A 23,835-nucleotide genomic window follows, 5' to 3' on the forward strand; every position below is an offset into this window, starting at 1 on the left:
GTTCCTCAAGGGAAACTAAAATGAACCCTAGCAACTGGCTGAAATAAAGTTGATTTTTTTTTTTTCCCAAGTAATGATTTTTGTTTAATGGTTTTTCTGAGTGTTAGAACTCAAATTTTGACCAAATGTGCAGTGAACATCGTGGTAGTTGTTCTGGTGTTGTAATGCTGTTTTACAGTGGAAATGTACAGTAATCCTAATGATGTGTATTCGCAGGAATCCATTCACATTCCTGATCCTGTGATCTCTATGGCCATAAGAGCCTCCAACAAGGTAGACTCACACGCTCGTTCTCTCACAGTGGCCCTTCAGACACAGACTAATGCAGCGTCTTCTGTCCTCCAGAACGACACAGACAAGTTCTCCAAGGGAATCAACCGCTTCACCAGAGAAGATCCCACGTTTAGAGTCCACTTTGACACGGAGAGTAAAGAGACCATCATCTCGGGCATGGGAGAGCTGCATCTGGAGATCTACTCGCAGGTACTGAGCGCATGCATCTGTGTGTCTGTGTAACCACACACGCATCGCATGATAATCTGGAGATAATCTGTGCGTTACAGAGGATGGAGAGGGAATATAACTGTCCGTGTGTGATGGGCAAACCCAAAGTGGCCTTCAGAGAGACGGTGACCAGCGCTGTGCCGTAAGTCCTGCATTTACACACACGGGGAAAACACTTTCATAGCTGCTGGTCGGATAAAGATCTCATCCTAAACTAAAACCAGAAACATTTGCATTGTTTGAAGTAAGCACTAAAGGTCCACTGAAGTGCCTTGAAAGTGCAGCATTATCATATGTGCTGAAGACAGGGCGGGACAAATGGAGCAGCTCCGCCCCTTTTTTTTAAAAAAATAGCCAGTTGCGTTTCGTTTGTATCTCAGCTTGGCCAGAGCCGTCGGTTGAGCTCGGCAAACCAGACTTCATACACCCCAGTGGAAAGCGCACGGTTTGAATCGTTCCCTATCCTCTATATAGTGCACTACGTGTCGTTCAGCATACAGAAAACACTAACAAGTGAGCGATTTCAGCCACAGCTTCATAGTGTCGGGGGCGGGACGCTTCGGATTCTAGACAGCTTCTGATTGGACAGAAGATCTGAAGGGCAGTGCGATGTCATCAAAATCCTTGATCTGTATTGGCAGTAGACTGAAGCTGCGTCCCAAATGACGCACTAGACACTATGCCCTTAAACACTGTGTACTTGTGCACTATGTACTCAACCGTATAGCATATGAATTTTACAGTGATTTTGTCATTCATAATCAGAATCTGACAGCCCCTCCTCCTCGCGTAATTAAAGCTGCCACAGTTGAGTGCATGAAGCGTTATTTCGGTTAATCAAGTGCATCATCCGGGTTTTTAGTGTGCTTTTTCTTTTTGTAATTTTCAGTGTGAACACACTAATCACTATTTATTAGCGGTGTAACGGCACACAAACATGACGGTTCGATACGTACCTCGGTTTTGATGTCACGGTACAGCCGGGGGAAAACTAAACATAATTGTTGTTTTTTTTATTAAACAGTGGTTTACTGAAAAATCGCTCTTTCTTTAATTAAATTCAGTTATAATTAATATTTTCTTAGGGATAAAAATCTACGCTCTAAACTATAGGGAGCCCTTTTACATTAGGCTACTATAAGATTACAGTTAACAACAGAGCCCAAATTTAATTTAATTACTATTTATTTTTAAATATAACAAGCAACACTCAACTTTAAAACAGTGCATGCATGCATGTAAATTGCACATAATGCAGTTTTTAAATGAACTTCTAAATTAATTATTAAAAATTCTGTTTGTTGTTGAAATATATTCATTTACACGGTGCCTCTCATAACTCGTTTCATAACAGATTTATTTAAACGCATTCAATAATAAGGCATCACTAACAGGTAAAGTAAAATATAATAGTCTAATATTTCACGAAATGCTCTTCTCTAGACTTCATTTATAGCGCACTTAACGAGCTGTGGACACTGATGACTGCCTGAGGGAAATTAAATGCAATACGCTGCTTCACTGACGTCTCGCCGCGGTTGAAACACTGATTGAGCGATTACATGAGGCATGAGATGTTCATTCATGTTTACTTCGCGTTAAAACTACTAGAGGACGAGATGATCGTGCTGCCGTTTGAACCGAGGCGTTTATACAGCGATCTGTCGCGCCAACACCTCATTTATTGCTTGAATTTCCTGAGAAACCACATCATTTGAAAGATGAGACTTTGTTTCTTATCAAAAGTAACAAAATAACTGTAGTTTGCAATGAAGTTCCGCTCGTGCAGTGGTTAAAACAACGCTGTATTTGTTCGGTACACACGCGCACCGAAGCGAAACACCTGTGTACAGTTGCACCGCTACTATTTATACTACTAAACAACTTAGAACAGGGCACAAGTACACACCGTGTAAGTTTTGAATTCTTATATCTAATATCCATTTATTCTAAATGCTAATTGTGTCATTGTTTTGGAGCACACTAACTTATAGATAACCTTGAGAATAACATATTCATACTAACAGCCAAAAAACTTCCATTTTAATTTCAGGGGGACTTTTACTGAAATAAAATTATTTAAAAAAAAATTATTATTACAGCTAGTTGCCAAGTCAACATTTCTCATTTTCATTTAGTTTATTCTGATGTACTAAAATACCTAAAACTGAGAAGACATAAAAAAAATACTAAAACTAAATAGAAATATAATTTAGTTTATATTTAACTAAATTCAAAATATTAACAAAAACTATATCTCAATGATACTAAAATGACCATCGATTTGATTGGGTGAGCAGTGATTTTAATAGAGGCAGAATCTGTGAGAAGCGTGGGTTTGTCTGTGATGAACACACACGCTGCAGCCGCTGTATCGGTCGGTCTTTATTGGTCTGGATGGCCGGCACACATTCAGCACAGGGTTAGTTGGGTGGTTTGGTGGCGTGAGGGCATCTGGGCTGCCACTCGGTCTGCAGGACCCTGACGCCTCTGTCTGGAGACCAGGACGCCAGCAGCTTCCACTGAACGATCTCCTACAGAACACACACACACACCGTCAACACACACACACATCAGTGTCCACAGACAATGAGTAGTGTTCTGTGTTACCTGCGAGGGGAGGTCATGAAGAAGAACCACAAACTCCAACATCAGCTGCTCCTCGCTCGACTCCTGAAACACACCAGAGTGCTCTTCAGCCTCTCGTTTATGATTCATAACCACACGACAGTAATGTAGATCACTTACAATCACATAATCATGCTTCGCCTGCTCGTATGAGTACTGCTTTCCACATGTTAGAATAACAGTAAAGCGATGAAATGACGCATGATGTAGTGATGAAAACACTCTTCTCTCTGAGCTTCTGTTCATGCTGAACATGCATCAAACACCTTCATCAGGTGCATCATGGGATGCTTTTAGACACTAGTGAAGGAGGAACGTGATGATGAGCACTTCGTGACAGAAAACTAAAAGTTAAGTTACTTGAAAAAACGTGTGTGTGAATATATTTAGTTTTGATGGTTGCCAAAGCAACATTTCTCATTTTCGTTTAATTTAACTTAAACCAAAAAAAAATTAGCGATGCACCCAAACTAAATTTCTCCACCGAAAGCGGATTATTCAGAATGATATCTGCCGATATTGATAGTCTGGTTTTCTTAAGGAAACAAAATCTCTCCCAACTAATGCTGTGAACTACACAGGGATCCCTCTCATTTGGTGCATTACTATAACATTAGACGTTATAATTAACAACAAAGCCCAAACTATTATATTCAACCGCTGTTTATTTTTAGACGTAGTTATCACACTCAAATAAAAATGTTAGTATGCAACTTAATTTGACATGAAGTTTTCATAAAAAAATTGATTTATTCAAACATATGTATAATTAACAGTAAATAAGCTCCCTCTAGTGTTTTATAGCTAACTAAAGTGACGTTAAGTAAAATGGTTTTATTTGACGTCATTCTTTCGGTTGAAACACAGATTCCTCAATTACACAAGACGTTAAGTTGTTCTGTGTCTTTCAACACCTTCTGCTGTTCTGACATGTTTATTTTGTGCTATAACTTGTATTAAAGACTCTTGCTTGAACTGAAGCTGCTATAGTGATCTGACACGCTACATTTAAGAGCATCAAAACGGCATTTATTTGAATTTTGCGATAAAATGGACAGGATTTGTGAGCTGAAGCTTTGTTTTTTTCTTTGTAAAAATGGAAAAAGCTCTTTGCGATTATTGGATGGGAGGTGGCTACAAATAATGTATGATCTGGCAACCCCGACTCGAACTACAGGTGATTCATAGCGTCAAACCAGTTAACGCTATTTATTTAAAAATTAGATTGCGTTAAAATATTATTTTCGCATTAACTTCGACAGCCCTAAATTCTACACGAGAGATTTTGTTACCCCTTTACAATTTGTTAACTTTATTTAATGCATTAACTAACATTAATGAGAAATACATTTGTTACAGTATTTATTAATCTTTGTTAATAAAAATACAACTGTTCATTGTTAATCCATGTTAGCTCAAGACCATTAAATAACATTAATACTTATTATTAAACTTTTCATTTTAATGTATTTTTCATTGTTAGTTTATGTAAACAAATGTAGTTAACTAATGTTAACAATCAGAACCTTATTTATAAAGTGTTACCGATATTTTCCTCCGAAATGAGTTGCAGTCCGACACGTTTTCCGCCGTTTTGATTGACAGTGATTTATATAGGCATTTAAAAAACTAATAAAAATGACAGAAATATGCAACAAAATAACTGAAACTTTACCTAAAGTTACTAATTCTAAATATAGCATCTCAAAAATACTAAAATAATAATGCTGCTTCCTCACCAGCCCCTAAAAAACCTAAGTTAACAAATGTGTGTGTAGACACAATTAGAGCTGTCAAATTTTTTTTTGAATTTAGAATATTCGTCGAATTAAAAAAAATGTTGCATTCGAATTGAAGGTCTGCGTCAGCCGTCAGGCAGCCGTATCAACGGCGCACGAGATGCGATGACGATGTGTGTGTCTGCTACGGGATGGGCTGCTACGTTGTTCATTCATATACTGCAGAAAACGAGAGCATCAGTGTGGAGATGTTGTTTACGTCAAAACTGAAACCAAGCCGTTCACACAGAACGCATATTTATCACATTTTCTAGAGGGACATCTATCAGCGTTGCACTCGCGTCTCGCACAAGAGAGCGGCATGTTTAGAAAGACATGTAAAATTAATGCAAGTTCAACTTTTAAAAAACAAAGACGTTATGGCGGTTTTGCACTGACCTGCTGGGTGACGCTGGCCATCTGAACCATGTTGAACTCTGTGTTCTCACTGGACTCTCTGAGCATGATGAAGGACGCGGCCACACGAGCCAAACGCCAGAACGGCTGCATCTCCTCGCTCATGTTACCGTAGCTGTCTGCAAGCAGGGCAGAGAGAGAGGCTGTTGCAGTGCATTGTGGGACTGTCGTGTCAGATGTAGGTTAGTTTAGGTGTTGGTCACACCTGGTATGTCGCGCGCAGAGACGGCGCTAGTTAACTAATGTTAACAATCAGAACCTTATTTATAAAGTGTTACCGATATTTTCCTCCGAAATGAGTTGCAGTCCGACACGTTTTCCGCCGTTTTGATTGACAGTGATTTATATAGGCATTTAAAAAACTAATAAAAATGACAGAAATATGCAACAAAATAACTGAAACTTTACCTAAAGTTAAAGGGGGGGTGTTTGCACTGACCTGCTGGGTGACGCTGGCCATCTGAACCATGTTGAACTCTGTGTTCTCACTGGACTCTCTGAGCATGATGAAGGACGCGGCCACACGAGCCAAACGCCAGAACGGCTGCATCTCCTCGCTCATGTTACCGTAGCTGTCTGCAAGCAGGGCAGAGAGAGAGGCTGTTGCAGTGCATTGTGGGACTGTCGTGTCAGATGTAGGTTAGTTTAGGTGTTGGTCACACCTGGTATGTCGCGCGCAGAGACGGCGCTGTCAGGCGGGATGTGTTTCTGGTAGAAAGCCTCCTCCTCCTGCACGGTGCGGTTGATCTGCTGCAGAGCCTCACAGCGCAGCTTCACGTCAGGAGCACTGTGCCGCTCCGTCCGAGGGAACAACACGTCCGCTGAGCACCGCAGCGCTGGGCCCTGACACACAACAACCACCACTCGACATATTACTGACCGAAAGCTCGGCGCCGGAAGATTTATAATGTTACAGTAGATTTCCATTTTGAAATAAATGCTGTTCTTCTGAACTTTCTATTCATCAGTGAATCCTGAAAAATAAAATGCATCACAGTTTCCACAAAAATATTGTGCAGCACGACTGTTTTCAACATTGATAATAATCAGAAATGTTTCTCGAGCAGCAGATCAGCATATTATACTGATTTCTGAAGATCATGTGACACTGAAGACTGCAGTAATGATGCTGAAAATACAGCTGCGCATCACAGAAATACATTACAGTTTAACAGAGATTCACATAGAAAGCAGCTGTTTTACATTGTAATAATATATCACAATATTACTGACTTATCAAAAAATATAAATACTGGTGAGCAGAAGAGACTGCTTTCAAAAATATTAAAATAATCTTACCGACCCTAAACTTTAGTGTACCAAGAGAGCTAAATGACCCTACAGCGGTTCTCTATCAGCTCGAAAAGATGCACATCTGAAGGTGCATAAGGTCAAATTAAAGCTCATATTTAGGGATGTAAATATGCATAATCGGACAATAAACATTTAATGCATTGACATTAAGGAATGTAATAATATAGTCAAGTCATTTAATGTAATAGAATTAAATAATAGCGCCTAGTGAGTAAGACGCACACTCTTTCTGGCATTCATATTTCTGAGCAAAGTAGGTTCATTATTGTTTTCTTCTCTAAATGCTACATATCAAATATATATTTTGGAATATTTGGAGAATATTCACCTTCTGAATTCACCTACTGCGATTAAAATATTTGAGGCTCTTCAAGTTGCTCAAAAGGACTGAAACAAGCCATTTCAAATCATAAAGTTGCACTACAAATAATCCTTATCCGTTAGTTTGACTGAATGAGTTTGACATTTTCTATCATGCTCTATTTTTTTCCGTCAGGAAATTAATGTAACACTGTATCACAAGAATATCTGTATTTTCAGGAATGTTTCTAAAGCTGGGAAAAGTACATTGTTGAAATGATGAGAAGCACTTAGTTAATGACGGAATATTTTGGATTAATGCAACACGTATGTTACAAAACAGACTTGCATAAATTACTACCGTAATATTTAACGCGCCTGTAGTATTGCTGAAAGACTCATCTGAGCTTTTATTGATGGTCTGCTGATAGTAATTAGCTCATATGTTTAGGTTTCCTTTGAAGAGTGAGGAGAATAATATCAGTTCATGTACAGAGCAAACGTTTAAACCGATTTATTGATAGTATGGCAAGCCATTTCAACATTTAATCCTTAAAACATATTAGTATTTATTTTAATGCTACTAGTACTTTTTTAGCTACTAGTTTCTATTCCATTAAGTACTAGTACTTATTAATTAGCTACTACTACTTATTCTTTAGCTACTAGTAACTTTTTAAAGATACTAGTACTTATTTCAGTAAACATTTCCAGTTTTTGTCATTGACTTCAATGGGGATCTGCCATTCAGATGTCAACTATTCACTTCTGACTAGTACTGTATGTATTCCAATAGTGACTGGTATCTTTAAATATTACTAGCAAGTATCATTAGATACTAGTATGTATTTATTAAATGCTATTACTTTTCAATTGATATTAGTGCCTATTTAATATATAATAGTCGTTATTCATTAAGACACTGGTGCTTAATTATTATACACTAGTATCTTTTGTAATTGTTACTAGTAACAAATCATATTATAATAGTCAGAACTGCTATTTTACTTGTCTTATGTTATGACTAGTCATTTATATTATTAGGGAGGCACGATATTGGATTTTTGCAGATATGCTGATATTTTTTTACTAATTTTGGCCAATAGCCGATGCCGATAGATTTCCTCTTGTTTGGAAACAACACCAAGTCTCTCCTGTACAGAGATTATAACAAATTATTTTTCTTTTTGGTTAGTTTTTAACAAAAACTTACTTTTGAGAATTAAATAAACAATGAAGTTATTTTATAATGACAATACATTGAAAGCTTTGAAACTAACTATAAAGCAACTATAAATCAATGCTTAACATTTTATTTGAATAATTAACGTTTGTAGATGGTCTAAAGCAAAAGAGTTGTACACATTCTGAAAATCTTTTAGAGCTCCTTGTATTTAAGTTTTCATAATCGGTTTGAAAAAAAAAACATATTACACATTAATTAATAAATAATTGCTGACGTGATCTGATCGCTGTCACACCCTGAGCACATGTGAGTTATTCATCTTATCGGCAAGGCATATCGACATACTTTTTCATATCGGGCCAATGCCGATATTTGCATTTTAAGCCATTATCGGCCAATCCTGATAACGTTCTGATAATATCGTGCATCCCTAATATATATATGCTAGTCACTATTGTTATACATACTAGTCAGGACTGAATATTTGATATCTGAAACAGAAGTCAATGGAAACATGTATGGTAACACTTTAGTTTAAGGTTCAATTCTCACTATTAACTAGTTGCTTGTTAGCATGCATATTACTAGCATATTGGCTGTTTATCAGTACTTATAAAGCACATATTAATGTCTTATTCTGCATGATCTCTTAATCCTAAACACCATATCTAAACTTAACAACTACCTTACTAACTATTAATAAGCAGCACATAAGGAGTTTACAGAGGCAAATATCGTAGTTAATAGTTCGTTAATAGTAAGAACTGGTCCCCAAACTAAAGCATGACCAAAATTGGAAATGTGTTACCAGTAACAGCAGAATAGTTACTAGTCACTACTGAAATAAGTACTAGTATCTTTTTAATAGGTACTAGTATCCAATTAATAACTACTAGTATTAATAATAAATACCAGTATCTAATGAATAAGTAGTAGTAGCTTTTAAAAAAGTACTAGTACCTAAATAATAAGCACAAGTACCTTAATAATAAGCACTAGTAGCTAATGAACAAGTACTAGTACATAATAGAATAGATACTAGTAGCTGAAAAATGAGTACTGATATAGATACTAGTTAGTTTTAAGGATTAAATGCTAAAATGGCTTGCCATGAATGCTGTTTAAGCATGTATTTAGTATCAGTACTGGGTGCTCAATAAACCAGAGCCCTGCAGTGGTAACTGGTCAGCTGGTTAGGCAGGAGTGAGTCAGTGGTCAGTGGTTTCAGAGCAGGTTAGTAATGGATGAGAGCAGAAGTGAAGCGTACCGCACTGCCACTGGCCCAGTCCGTCACTGAGAAATCCAGCTTGTACTTCCTGCCTCCTGCTTCCACATCCTGTCAACACAAGGGTTAGCTGTTAGCAAACACTGTGATCCAAGTACACACTTCACAGGTCCGGTCTTGCCTCAGATGAGGTGTCTCAGAGTCATGAGACTGAATGAGCTGAATGAGTGCCTCACCTCCGCACTGGCCTTGTGCACCTGCTGCAGTCCGAACACCCTGAAGGGCGAGCCGTGGCGTGTGTTCAGGTAGTGCAGGGCCACCTGAGCCGCCCGCCGCGCCGGGTAGTGTGTGGGCTCCAGATCTCCAGTGCTGGCCATGTCCTCCGCCGTCTGAGAGAGTCAGAGCAGAAACAAACACCTGAGAGAGTGTGTGGGGCGCGGCGCTGGACTCTGACCCTTTATCACCGACTGTTGCGTAACAAACCGTGTAAAGAACATGTGATCACTGTCAGAATGAAGGAGGCGATGAAGAAATGTTCAGCTGAACAAACAAAAGATGAAGAAATGTAGGGATCTTCAACAGTTACTGCCACAGTCTCTGAGATGAGAGGCTTTCACTTCCTGTTTTGTGCAATAGCCCCGCCCCCTCTTAAAGAGACACTGCAGCTAGATTAAAACCGCTGACTGCTGAAACACTACACAGTTTGTGATGCATTTAGGAATGGATTACAAAGCTAAAAATGACTCATATCTGTAGTTACTGAAGGTCAACCAGAGGAACCGTCATTGCAACCAAACTGATTTGCCACATTCATAATGTTTAATGCAAGAAGTAAAATACTGTACAATCTACACAATCTATTTAAACCGAACCAAGGCTTTTTTCATCTTTATCTATTGGTCTGTCTGTCTGTTTATCTATCTATCAATACATAATACATTTTTAATTAATTATTAAACTGTTATTTTTAAATATATCTTCACTGAAACGCATTAAAGCGATAGTTCACCCAAAAATCACAGTTCTCTCATCATTTTCTCTCCCTCATGTTGTTCCAAACCTGTGTGAGTTTCTTTCTTCTGTTGAACACAAAAGAAGATATTTTGAAGAATGTTGGTTCCAAACAGTCGATGAACCCCATTGACTTCCATAGTATTTATTTTCTTTTTTTTCCAAACTATGGAAGTCAGTGGCTAACAATAACTGTTTGGTTACCAACATTCTTCAAATTATATTTTGGGTGAACTATCCCTTTAAATCCTGTAAAATCCCATGCAGTGATTTCTGTGAACATTTTTGAGTGATGATGGAAATGCAGTGTGTCTGTGTGCACTGTATGTATATATATATATATATATATATATATATATATATATATATATATATATATATATATATATATATATGTATGTATGTATATATATCTTACCAACCAAAGACTATTGAATCGATAGTGAATATTTGATGTGTATAGTCCAGCACTAATTGTTATGCTGCAGGTTTGACTTCACTCATAAGAAGCAGTCTGGAGGCTCGGGTCAGTACGGTAAAGTCATTGGTGTCCTGGAGCCGCTGGACCCCGAGATTTACACAAAGCTGGAGTTCAGCGACGAGACCGTCGGCACCAACATCCCCAAACAGTTCGTGCCCGCTGTGGAGAAGGTGAGCCGCCCGCATCTCACGAAGAACCATTCAACATCCGCACTAGCTCTCATAATCAGGAGATCTCAGGACTTCAGATCTGGAGAAATGTAGCACTGCGTCAGTGTCTCAGCAATGGATGCTCTGCAGTGAATGGGTGCCGTCAGAATATATAAATATTCTGATAAAAACATCACAATAATCCACAGCACTCCAGTCCATCAGTGAACATCTGGAGAAGACCAAAGCTGAAACACATCCAGCATTAAGACGTTTTTAGTCCATAATCCATAATAACTCTTCCTCCAGTGAAAAAGTGCATCTGCTGTTGTCTCTCACATCAAAATCCAGCCACATATTTGTTTAGAGCTGTTTAAACGCTGCTTGATCTGTGCAGATTTCTCTCCTGATTCACACCAGAACACTGACTCACTGGAGGAAGAGTTATTATGGATTATGGACTAAAAACATCTCAATGCTGGATGTGTTTCAGCTTTGGTCTTCTCCAGATGTTCACTGATGGACTGGAGTGCTGTGGATTATTGTGATGTTTTTATCAGAATATTTATATATTCTGACGGCACCCATTCACTGCAGAGCATCCATTGCTGAGACACTGATGCGATGCTACATTTCTCCAGATCTGATGAAGAAACACACTCATTCTAATCTTGGATGGCCTGAGGGTATAGTCCTTCAAAACTAAAATACAGAAATTATGACTTTCAAAATGTTTCTGTCTCTCAGCCTCATTCCAAACTGGTTTCTTCTGTGGAGCGCAGAAGATCGGGCTTGATCATTTCTGGCTGATCTATGGCTTCAGGTTGAGTGTTTCTATCACTGGTGAAGTGTGTGTGGTGTTCTGTCCTCAGGGTTTCAGGGAAGCGTGTGAGAAGGGTCCTCTGACGGGACACAAGATATCTGGAGTGCGTTTCGTCCTGGTGGACGGCGCTCATCACATGGTGGACTCTAACGAGATCTCCTTCATCCGGGCTGGAGAGGGCGCTGTAAAACAGGGTATGATGAGCAGATCATTCATTCTCATTCTCACTGACGTCCGATCAGAGCTTCACGTGAGTGTCCCGTGTCTTCAGCCATTGAGAAGTCCAGCATGGTGATTCTGGAGCCGGTGATGTCTGTGGAGATCGTGGCCCCTAATGAGTTCCAGGGGGGCGTTATTGCAGGGGTCAACCGTCGTCACGGGGTCATCACGGGACAGGACGGGGCAGAGGGCTATTTCACTCTCTACGCTGATGTGAGTCACTTCAATCACACTGACTGATCAGACAGACACGGATCACAAACGGCTCCGTCTCACCTCTCAAGTCTGCATCAGCCCAAAATCAAAGATACAAATGATATATTTATAAAACGGATAGTTCCGATCCTTGATTCTGATTGGCTGAGCCGCGTTCGAAGCTGTTGTAAATGACTCTACAAAGTAACATACACCTTTGTTTATGTTTGTGTGTTGCAACCACAACTGTTTGTGAGGAGCTACATTGACCTGATTCAAACATCGAACAAACAGATGCAAAGACTAGATCCATGGAAACGATTCATTTTTTATCTTTCCAGCTTATTGTTTTAAACACACATACGAGCTGGCGTGAACTCGAGTGTGCGAAGCGATGTCGGCAATCTCCATTTATCAGCTTGTTTAGCTGTGCAAAAACAGTTAATCAATAAACTAGTATTTGTTTTTAAATTATTTGAAATGTATTAACATACTAATAAACCCTCATTTGTAGCGCAGTTGTTTTGACTTGCTTTGTCAGACGTGAACTGAAGTCTCACACAGACACAAGTCTTTTTTTTTGCAAGAAAACTGAATGTAAAACCATAATACATATAGAATACATTGAAATAAATTAGGTTAATATTATAAGAGGGTTACCAACGGGTATGTTTAGGGGTTGGTGAGGACAATAATTAAATGTATGCAATTAAACAACTCAATAATTACTTAAAAATAATCATGCAAATTAAGAATTTTAAAGCAAGTGCTATAAAAGAGTATAAACTGTTAATACATCCATACATACAAAAACTATAGGGTCCTGAAACTGCAGCCTCCTACTCATCTCCAGTGCCAAAATATCTCCATTTCACTGACCGTAAAGCAAAACATTATGTATAATATTTTAAATGATGAAATATTCATACTAATAGTATTATTATTATTGTTTTGTTTACAGTTAGAGAATATTGCAAATAGCATAAATTAATGAATAAATAAAACCCTCAACACCAAAACATCCAGATGCATTGTACAGTAGTAATGTGAAAAGTGATTTTGTGAGTGTGTGAGAGTGAGTGAGTGAGTGTGTGTGTGTGTGTGAGAGAGAGAGAGTGTGTGTGAGAGAGAGAGTGAGTGTGAGTGAGTGAGTGAGTGAGTGTGTGTGAGAGTGAGTGAGTGAGTGAGTGAGTGTGTGTGAGAGTGAGTGAGTGAGTGAGTGAGTGTGTGTGAGAGTGAGTGAGTGAGTGAGTGAGTGTGTGTGAGAGTGAGTGAGTGAGTGAGTGAGTGTGTGTGAGAGTGAGTGAGTGAGTGAGTGAGTGTGTGTGAGAGTGAGTGAGTGAGTGAGTGAGTGTGTGTGAGAGTGAGTGAGTGAGTGAGTGAGTGTGTGTGAGAGTGAGTGAGTGAGTGAGTGAGTGTGTGTGAGAGTGAGTGAGTGAGTGAGTGAGTGTGTGTGAGAGTGAGTGAGTGAGTGAGTGAGTGTGTGTGAGAGTGAGTGAGTGAGTGAGTGAGTGTGTGTGAGAGTGAGTGAGTGTGTGTGTGAGTGTGTGTGTGAGAGTGAGTGAGTGAGTGTGAGGTGTGTATATATAGTACATATCCAGCATACAGTATAAATGAGTTAACAATGACTTAAAATCAGATCTTTTGTTTATTGAGTTTATTGAGATGAGATCTGCTATTGTGTTCTGTTGTTCAAGTTCTGTGATTATGATCATGTTGGAATGGACAACTAATCTCTGTCGACCTGGTGTTTTCTGGGCTAGATCCCGTTGAACGACATGTTCGGATACTCGACCGAGCTGCGCTCCTGTACGGAGGTAAAATGTGAACGTGAAATCAAAATGCTCTCTCTCATGTGTTCCTGCTCTTATTGTGAACGATTCATCTGTGAATATTATTCTGAGAGAAAACAAAACATCAACTGCCTTCATAATCTCTCTTTAAATTGCAGTAGTTCTTTGTGAAATGAGCGATCAGTTTCTGATGAACTAAACCAGGTCCTGATGGTTGTGACCGGTGTGTGTGTGTGTGTGTGTTCAGGGTAAAGGCGAGTACACCATGGACTACAGCAGATATCAGCCCTGTCTGCCCTCTGTACAAGAAGAGCTCGTCAACAAACACTTGGAGGCCACGGGACAGCTGCCCGCCAAGAAGAGCAAGTGGAAAAACTGATGCACCGCGCACAGTTCAGATCTGTCGAGGACACCGCGGATTTTAAATTCTGCAGAGATCGGCTTTGGTCATGCACTGTAAATGTATTTGTACAGCGAATGTTTGCAAATGTAGTAAAATCATGATCTGTTTAAACCTGTCCCGTGTACTATATTTCACGCCTAACCTGAGCAGAAAACAGCTGAAGAAATCTGCATTGAAGGAGAAACCTGAAGCGTATCTACTGCAGACAGCAGGGGGTTGGCAAGCACACGGATAACCTTAACTTTTGTTCCTAATGCTGAGGTAACTTTCAGCGTGTGCAAGTAATCATCGTCAGCAGCTGACTGTGAACATGAGCTGCTCTGGAGTCAGTTCTCCTCAGAGGTTTTCAACAGGTCTGACAGATTCTCACATTATTATAATAGCTCATTTTGGAATTGTAAAGCACCGTTATAACATAAAGCAATGTTCATTATAAGATGGAGAGTTCCGGTGCTTGATTCTGATTGGCTGAGCCGCGTTCGAAGCTGTTGTAAATTACTCTACAAAGTAACACACACCCTTGTTTACTTCTGTGTGTTGCAACCACAACTGTTTCTGAGGAGCTACATTGTTTGGTGGAAGACAGCCAATGTGCTAGTGATATGCATGCTAATAAGCAACTAGTTAATTGTGAGAATTGGTCCCTAAAATAAAGTGATACCGTTATTTTTTTATCCACCAACCTTTTTCACTTTTGATGTCATTACTAGTGAGAAATTCGTATTGTAGTAATTCAGTGTTTGTTTAGTTACCACCAAAGTGCTCTCTATTTTGCTGTACATCATTATTCTGTGTCAGAAGTCTGTCTGAAATGAGTTTGAGGAACCTTAGTGCTCAAATGCTGTCACTTAGCAACACTTAACCACCCAAAAGAACGTGGTAGCCACTTAGCAACACCCTAGCAACCACCAAAATAATGTGGTAGCCACTTAGCAACACCCTAGCAACCACCACAATAATGTGGTAGCCACTTAGCAACACCCACACCCTAACAACCATCCAAAAGAACATGGTAGCCACTTAGCAACACCCTAACAACGACCCAAAAGAATGTGGTAGCCACTTAGCAACACCCTAACAACGACCCAAAAGAATGTGGTAGCCACTTAGCAACACCCTAACCACGACCCAAAAGAATGGGGTAGCCACTTAGCAACACCCACACCCTAACAACGACCCAAAAGAATGTGGTAGCCACTTAGCAACACCCTAGCAACTACCAAAAGAATGTGGTAGCCAATTAGCAACACCCACACCCTAACAATGACCAAAAGAACGTAGTAGCCACTTAGCAACACCCTAGCAACCACCAAAAGAATGTGTTAGCCAATTAGCAACACCCACACCCTAACAACGACCCAAAAGAATGTGGTAGCCACTTAGCAACACCCACACCCTAACAACGACCCAAAAAACCGTAGTAGCCACTTAGCAACACCCTAGCAACTACCAAAATAATGTGGTAGCCAATTAGCAACAGACACACCCTAACAACGACCCAAAAGAACGTGGTAGCCACTTAGCAACACCCTAGTAACTACCAAAAGAATGTGGTAGCCACTTAGCAACACCCTAACAACCACCAAAAGAACGTGATAGCCACTTAGCAACACCCACACCCTAACAGCGACCCAAAAGAATGTGGTAGCCACTTAGCAACACCCTAACAACCACCCAAAATAATTGGTAACCACTTAGCAACCACTCAAACAGCACACAGTAAACCTCAGCGAACCCAGTCACCCGCTGCTGTGAGTTCTGCTCAAGGAGACGGGTTTATCTTCAGAGAATGTGTAGCAGGCGCTCAGAGTCTGACTTCAGCACAGCACGTTACCTCAGGCTGCGGCGGCGCTGGACCCGCGGCTCCTCTGCACGCCAGCGGAGGCTCCTGAGCCGGACTGAGCTCGACCACCGAGAGAAGCAGCCAGACTGAGCAGAAGGTCTTCATGATCCGCTCCGGAGAAGAGCTCAGTCTCGTGCTGCTGTGTGTACTGCGGAGCGCTGTTGCGCAACACGAGCGCGAGCTGACGCGTCTGAGCCGAGACCAATGCGCGCATAGCATGCCATCTGCGCTGCTGTTCCCTCCTGCTTGTGTCACTGCGCATCTGGCTTCTGTTAGTAACAATGCATTGTGTCGAGTTTATAAACCCAAAGAAGAGTGGATTTTGAGGGAATACCACTGCAACAATCCATCATCTCTACATCTACAGCAGCAGTCTCCTGCTTAGTTCACGCAGATCACAGTTCTTGCGATTTCTGTTAATTGTGTAAACGAATAATTCTGTTTTGAGTTGAATTTTAATATTAGTTTGAATTCAAATTAAAAGGTGGATTCCAGGTCCAAAAAAGACAACATTTGTAACATGTAATATATCCCCAAACAGCTGTCAACGTAAAATATATAAAGTTGTTCTTTTTAAATCACTGCTTGTAAACTGCACTGGCACAATCCTCAGAGGCTCAGAAGTGACGCACACGGAAACGCAGCGGAGAGATCAAAACAAAACAGTCACTAATTAGAAGTCCAAAACGAGGATTTGTAAAGAAGAATGTCGGAGGAGTTTGATATAAGCCAAGAGGAGACTGGTTTTCCTTTGCTAAAGTAAGGAAACTTTGCTTCCTTTGCTCCTGTTAACAAACGTTGGTTTTCACGAGACTCACCGGTGCATGCGCAGCGCTGAACTCATACGTCATGCTCCCGAAACTCCGGTGCATGCGCAGCGCTGAACTCATACGTCATGCTCCCGAAACTGCTTCTGTGTACAACTAGATTAAAGTGATTATTAAGTTTTGAATATGGATTTTTCTTACAAAAATGCATCGATTCACTACAGGAGGCCTTTGTTCACCCCCCGGAGCCGTGTGAGACATTTTTTATTTTTATGGATGGGTGCTTTTTATTTAACTTCTTTTGGACTGATGCATGCAACACCCGCTGAGTGGCATTAAACAGCTTGAAAGATCAAAGACTATTTTTTATTTCACTTCTTTTGGACTGATGCATGCAACACCCGCTGAGTGGCATTAAACAGCTTGAAAGACCAAAGACAATGTTTAATATAACTCCGACTGGATTCGTCTGAAAGAAGAAAGTCATATACACCTAGGATGCCTCGGGGGTGAGTAAAACACAGCCTAATTTAAATTTTTGGGTGAACTAACCCTTTAAACTTTGCGCATCGCATTTATATTCTGGGTTCGTCTGCTCGCCTGTATAAAGCATGCATCATCAATAATGCGTGCACTGAATTTGGCCTTTAAATATCACTGTCTTGCTACATTACTATTAATGCAAACCTCGTAAAAATAACTGGCGGTTAGTGGAGGAAAGCCTAGTTTTGCCCTCCATGTGAACGTTCCTGTAAGAGCGAAGAACGATGAATTACAAGGAAAAAAGTCAGAATTGCAAGACATAAACTCGCAATTCTAAGAAAATGTCAGAATTGAGATATATACTCAAAATTCTGTGGAAAAAGTCATAATTGTAACTAATTCTAAGAAACAAGCTTCAGAATTACTGCTGCTTACTTTAGTAACCTTCACATCAACCGAACACGACGCTCCTCGTAACACCTGAAGGCTTTGTTGGAGTGTGTGTGACGTGTGTGTAATGGAAGTGTGTTTTCAGTGGTGTGTGTGTGTGTGATCATCAGTTCTGTTTCGCAGATCATATTTGCTGCTGGAGCTCTGGCCAATCACTTCTGGCTGATGAATTTGGGTCGTTTTGTGTTTGGGTGAGCAGTGTCTGCTGATTAAAATGCATTTCATGTTTCTCTGGCTTAGATATCACTGTCTTGCTACATTACTATTAATGCAAACCTCATAAAAATAACTGGCGGTTAGTGGAGGAAAGCCTAGTTTTGCCCTCCATGTGAACGTTCCTGTAAGAGCGAAGAACGATGAATTACAAGGAAAAAAGTCAGAATTGCAAGACATAAACTCGCAATTCTAAGAAAATGTCAGAATTGAGATATATATACTCAAAATTCTGTGGAAAAAGTCATAATTGTAACTAATTCTAAGAAACAAGCTTCAGAATTACTGCTGCTTACTTTAGTAACCTTCACATCAACCGAACACGACGCTCCTCGTAACACCTGAAGGCTTTGTTGGAGTGTGTGTGACGTGTGTGTAATGGAAGTGTGTTTTCAGTGGTGTGTGTGTGTGTGATCATCAGTTCTGTTTTGCAGATCATATTTGCTGCTGGAGCTCTGGCCAATCACTTCTGGCTGATGAATTTGGGTCGTTTTGTGTTTGGGTGAGCAGTGTCTGCTGATTAAAATGCATTTCATGTTTCTCTGGCTGTGTGTGAACATGCGTGATCTGTTCAGTATCGGCGGAGAGTCGCTGGCTGTGGCTCAGAACACGTATGCGGTGAACTGGTTCAAAGGAAAGGAGCTCAATCTGGTGTTCGGCCTGCAGCTCAGCATGGCCAGAGTGGTAAGAGATGTTCATTTGTGATGCGAATGCATTCAGATTCACTGTAGAATCACTGCGACCCAGATGAGTCCAAGTGGAGAGTCATTCTTGAGTCCAGCAATGACCACTGATGCACAATGCTGGGAGAAAAGAGAATATTTCTTACTGGCCATAAAACTGCATTTTATTTTCAGAAAATATAGTACAGTTCAAAAGTCGGGGGTTAGAGGGGTGAGATGTTTTAAATTACAATTTATTTGATCAAACATACAGTAAAAATTGTGAAATATTATTATAATGTAAAACAGCTGTTTTCTGTGAATCTCTGTTAAAGTGTAATGTATTTCTGTGATGTGCAGCTGTATTTTCAGCATCATTACTCCAGTCTTCAGCGTCACATGATCTTCAGAAATCAGTATAATATGCTGAGAAACATTTCTGATTATTATCAATGTTGAAAACAGTCGTGCTGCACAATATTTGTGTGGAAACTGTGATGCATTTTATTTTTCAGGATTCACAGATGAACAGAAAGTTCAAAAGAGCAGCATTTATTTGAGAGATAAATCGTTTGTGACATTATAAATGTCTTTACTGGCACTTTTGATCAATTTAATGCATCCTTGATGAATAAAAGTAAAAAAAACAAAAACAAACTGACTTCAAACTTTTGAGCAGTAGTATAAAAAAATCTACACTTCAACTTGGCATTCTTGATTATCTTTTGGTGTTTAATTTTCCATTGTGATGAAAGTTGTGCAGTTCATCACGAGTAATAAACAAAGCTCTGTGTGTAGAGATGATCATCTTCAGTAAGAAGTTTGCTGTGAGCTCTCTGAACATGACTCTGTGAGCTGAATGTGAGGCTCTCTCTGTGTTCAGGGCAGCACGGTCAACATGAACGTCATCGGTTGGGTTTACAGCCGCATTCAGGCTGTGATGGGCTCGGCGGGACACACCACACTCGGGATAACACTCATGATCGGTGAGAGCCCTTACGAACCCTCGCAAATATCAGAGGATTCTCAGATTACTCCAGCAACTAGAAATATCATGAACACCTGATGCATTAAGCATGCATTTCTCTAGTTACGTGCGAGCTAGAAAGGGCTGTGAGTCTGTAAATTGATGGGTTATCTTTATGCGGTGGAGAAACGCTTCGTCTCTAGTACTGTGGAGTGAGATATTATCCTGCTCTCAGATGATGTCTCCGATGAGCTGCTCGACTTCTCCTGCTTCACTTCTCCTTTCGTTTGCCTTGATCTGACTTCCCCAGCCTTTCGTGAACTAAATCACTGAATGTTTCTTTTCCTCTCTGGTGCAGTGGCTCATATTTCAGGTTTAATGTCTGACAAGCGTGTTGAAACACATTACCGTATTTTCCTGAATGTAAGTTGCAGGGTTTTTAATCATCTGAAACCCAGAGCTGCTTCTGTTGCAATTCATGTCAAGCGTGCATTTATTTGTATAGTGCCTTTCACACATGCTGCTAGTTTCAGTTTCGCTTTAAATTAATTTGCTTAGGCTTGGCGTTTTTGACTCGGTGCAATTTATAGATTTATTTTCAGGATAATACGGTCGTTTATAATAAAGGTTAAAGGGATAGTTCAGCCAAAAATGAACATGCTGTCATCGTTTAATCACCTTTATTCAAACCCATTAGACTTTGGTTCATCTTTGAAACACAAATGATGATATTTAATGATGTTTTGATGAAAGTAGAGAGATGTCTGTCCTTCCATTGGAAAAACCATAAAGCTCATCAAATATGGTAAACAGAAGCTCAAATATGTTTGGATTAAACCACTCGATTCATGTGGATCACTTTTAGAATATGAACTTTTTGACGTGTCACAGTTTTTTGGTTAGCTGGATTTTGAGTGAGAAACAGAAATATCTCCGGTTTCATTATTATAAAGATCTCCGTTTGTGTTTTAAAGAATAGCCAGAGTCGGATGGGTTTGGGGTCTGTAGTTGTATATCTTGTGTTAGCTGTCAGTAATGCTGTGTGTGAATGAACGCTGTGTGGTGTTTCTCAGCGGCCTCCACGTGTCTGTTCTCCCTCACATGTGCTCTGATTCTGGGCTTCCTGGACAGAAGAGCAGAGAAGATCCTCCACAAGGAGCAAAGCAAAACCGGTGAGATGATCCAGAGCAGACGCTCGTGACGTTCTGGCTGCCATCTGTCCTGTCAAACACTGATTTAGAGAAGTGTGTGTGTGTCATGTAGGGGACGTCATCAAGCTGACAGACGTCAAGGACTTTCCCTTCTCTCTCTGGCTCATCTTCATCATCTGTGTGGCATATTACGTGGCCATCTTCCCATTCATTGGACTGGGCCAGTGAGTTTCTGTCCTGTTCATAACGAAAATCAAGTGTACAGAATTAAAAATAACAGAAGAGAGGATCATCTGAACATTCACATAATGGAGAGTGAATATGAAGGAGTGAGAGTGTGAGATGATGATGGATCATTTCTCCACACAGAGTTTTCTTCATCGAGAAGTTTGCCTTCACTACTGTCCAGGCCAGAGCCATCAACAGGTACTCACACACACAGACACACTCACACAGACATACTCTCACAGACACACACACACACACACACACATTCATACAAACACACTCACTCACACAAACACACACTCACTCACACAAACACACAGACACACTCACTCACACACACGCACGCAGACACTCACACACACGCACGCAGACACTCACACACACGCACGCACAGACACTCACTCACACGCACGCACGCACAGACACTCACTCACACACGCACGCACGCACAGACACTCACTCACACACGCACGCACGCACAGACACTCACTCACACACGCACGCACGCACAGACACTCACTCACACACGCACGCACGCACAGACACTCACTCACACACGCACGCACGCACAGACACTCACTCACACACGCACGCACGCACAGACACTCACTCACACACGCACGCACGCACAGACACTCACTCACACACGCACGCACGCACAGACACTCACTCACACACGCACGCACGCACAGACACTCACTCACACACGCACGCACGCACAGACACTCACTCACACACGCACGCACGCACAGACACTCACTCACACACGCACGCACGCACAGACACTCACTCACACACGCACGCACGCACAGACACTCACTCACACACGCACGCACGCACAGACACTCACTCACACACGCACGCACGCACAGACACTCACTCACACACGCACGCACGCACAGACACTCACTCACACACGCACGCACGCACAGACACTCACTCACACACGCACGCACGCACAGACACTCACTCACACACGCACGCACGCACAGACACTCACTCACACACGCACGCACGCACAGACACTCACTCACACACGCACGCACGCACAGACACTCACTCACACACGCACGCACGCACAGACACTCACTCACACACGCACGCACGCACAGACACTCACTCACACACGCACGCACGCACAGACACTCACTCACACACGCACGCACGCACAGACACTCACTCACACACGCACGCACGCACAGACACTCACTCACACACGCACGCACGCACAGACACTCACTCACACACGCACGCACGCACAGACACTCACTCACACACGCACGCACGCACAGACACTCACTCACACACGCACGCACGCACAGACACTCACTCACACACGCACGCACGCACAGACACTCACTCACACACGCACGCACGCACAGACACTCACTCACACACGCACGCACGCACAGACACTCACTCACACACGCACGCACGCACAGACACTCACTCACACACGCACGCACGCACAGACACTCACTCACACACGCACGCACGCACAGACACTCACTCACACACGCACGCACGCACAGACACTCACTCACACACGCACGCACGCACAGACACTCACTCACACACGCACGCACGCACAGACACTCACTCACACACGCACGCACGCACAGACACTCACTCACACACGCACGCACGCACAGACACTCACTCACACACGCACGCACGCACAGACACTCACTCACACACGCACGCACGCACAGACACTCACTCACACACGCACGCACGCACAGACACTCACTCACACACGCACGCACGCACAGACACTCACTCACACACGCACGCACGCACAGACACTCACTCACACACGCACGCACGCACAGACACTCACTCACACACGCACGCACGCACAGACACTCACTCACACACGCACGCACGCACAGACACTCACTCACACACGCACGCACGCACAGACACTCACTCACACACGCACGCACGCACAGACACTCACTCACACACGCACGCACGCACAGACACTCACTCACACACGCACGCACGCACAGACACTCACTCACACACGCACGCACGCACAGACACTCACTCACACACGCACGCACGCACAGACACTCACTCACACACGCACGCACGCACAGACACTCACTCACACACGCACGCACGCACAGACACTCACTCACACACGCACGCACGCACAGACACTCACTCACACACGCACGCACGCACAGACACTCACTCACACACGCACGCACGCACAGACACTCACTCACACACGCACGCACGCACAGACACTCACTCACACACGCACGCACGCACAGACACTCACTCACACACGCACGCACGCACAGACACTCACTCACACACGCACGCACGCACAGACACTCACTCACACACGCACGCACGCACAGACACTCACACACACGCACGCACAGACACTCACTCACACACACGCACGCACGCACAGACACTCACACACGCACGCACAGACACTCACACACGCACGCACTCACTCACACAAACACACAGACACACTCACTCACACACACGCACGCACAGACACTCACACACACGCACGCACAGACACTCACTCACACACAATGAGATTGTGCATGTAAACACTCAATTACACTACTGTTCAAAACTTCAGTAAATGTCAGTAAGGATTTTTTTTTTTATAATAT

General features: G+C 41.9%; 3 protein-coding genes across 6 annotated transcripts in view; 2 read left to right on the forward strand and 1 right to left on the reverse strand.

Annotated features, from left to right (window-relative positions):
• Positions 1 to 16,491, reverse strand: part of lxn (latexin) — a 27,145-nt gene extending 10,654 nt beyond the window's left edge. The window contains exons 1-8 of one of the 3 annotated variants that reach the window (XM_016259632.1): positions 16,303 to 16,491; positions 16,261 to 16,266; positions 9,589 to 9,741; positions 9,395 to 9,463; positions 5,990 to 6,170; positions 5,767 to 5,903; positions 3,115 to 3,177; positions 2,874 to 3,038 (exon numbers count right to left, since the gene is read on the reverse strand). In XM_016259632.1, the coding sequence (XP_016115118.1) occupies positions 2,928 to 3,038; positions 3,115 to 3,177; positions 5,767 to 5,903; positions 5,990 to 6,170; positions 9,395 to 9,463; positions 9,589 to 9,741; positions 16,261 to 16,266; positions 16,303 to 16,488 (906 nt within the window). In that variant the 5' untranslated portion in view covers positions 16,489 to 16,491 and the 3' untranslated portion in view covers positions 2,874 to 2,927. Of the gene's footprint in view, positions 1 to 2,873; positions 3,039 to 3,114; positions 3,178 to 5,766; positions 5,904 to 5,989; positions 6,171 to 9,394; positions 9,464 to 9,588; positions 9,742 to 16,260 lie in introns of those variants that run through there. The other 2 variants (XM_016259631.1, XM_016259630.1) reach the window with 2 other exon arrangements.
• On the forward strand, positions 43 to 14,882 carry LOC107573182 (elongation factor G, mitochondrial-like). 2 transcript variants are annotated; one of them, XM_016259629.1, is made up of 8 exons: positions 44 to 273; positions 346 to 483; positions 564 to 646; positions 10,852 to 11,014; positions 11,866 to 12,010; positions 12,088 to 12,248; positions 13,994 to 14,047; positions 14,271 to 14,882. In XM_016259629.1, exons 1-8 carry the CDS (start codon positions 184 to 186, stop codon positions 14,400 to 14,402), a joined length of 966 nt encoding a protein of 321 aa, XP_016115115.1. In that variant the 5' UTR covers positions 44 to 183; the 3' UTR covers positions 14,403 to 14,882. The 2 variants fall into 2 exon arrangements, with proteins under 2 accessions (XP_016115114.1, XP_016115115.1); XM_016259628.1 differs by having other exon boundaries at positions 43 to 483.
• A 1,603-nt stretch (positions 16,492 to 18,094) lies between the features above and the next one.
• LOC107573180 (major facilitator superfamily domain-containing protein 1-like) overlaps positions 18,095 to 23,835 on the forward strand; it is a 22,111-nt gene continuing 16,370 nt past the window's right edge. Inside the window, exons 1-6 of the mRNA XM_016259627.1 lie at positions 18,095 to 18,160; positions 18,758 to 18,866; positions 19,728 to 19,830; positions 20,885 to 20,983; positions 21,075 to 21,186; positions 21,332 to 21,388. Of these exons, the coding sequence (XP_016115113.1) occupies positions 18,135 to 18,160; positions 18,758 to 18,866; positions 19,728 to 19,830; positions 20,885 to 20,983; positions 21,075 to 21,186; positions 21,332 to 21,388 (506 nt within the window). The 5' untranslated portion in view covers positions 18,095 to 18,134. The remainder of the gene's footprint in view (positions 18,161 to 18,757; positions 18,867 to 19,727; positions 19,831 to 20,884; positions 20,984 to 21,074; positions 21,187 to 21,331; positions 21,389 to 23,835) is intronic.

The sequence above is a fragment of the Sinocyclocheilus grahami genome, unplaced genomic scaffold, assembly GCF_001515645.1.
Source record: "Sinocyclocheilus grahami isolate Dianchi unplaced genomic scaffold, SAMN03320097.WGS_v1.1 scaffold1887.1, whole genome shotgun sequence".
Taxonomy (NCBI): domain Eukaryota; kingdom Metazoa; phylum Chordata; class Actinopteri; order Cypriniformes; family Cyprinidae; genus Sinocyclocheilus; species Sinocyclocheilus grahami.

Coding starts and splice junctions, on each gene's coding strand:
- LOC107573182 (XM_016259628.1), top strand. CDS start 184: ATGTACAGTAATCCTAATGATGTGTATTCGCAGGAATCCATTCACATT. Junction 647..10,851: donor ACGGTGACCAGCGCTGTGCC/GTAAGTCCTGCA, acceptor GTTATGCTGCAG/GTTTGACTTCACTCATAAGA. Junction 11,015..11,865: donor TCGTGCCCGCTGTGGAGAAG/GTGAGCCGCCCG, acceptor TTCTGTCCTCAG/GGTTTCAGGGAAGCGTGTGA.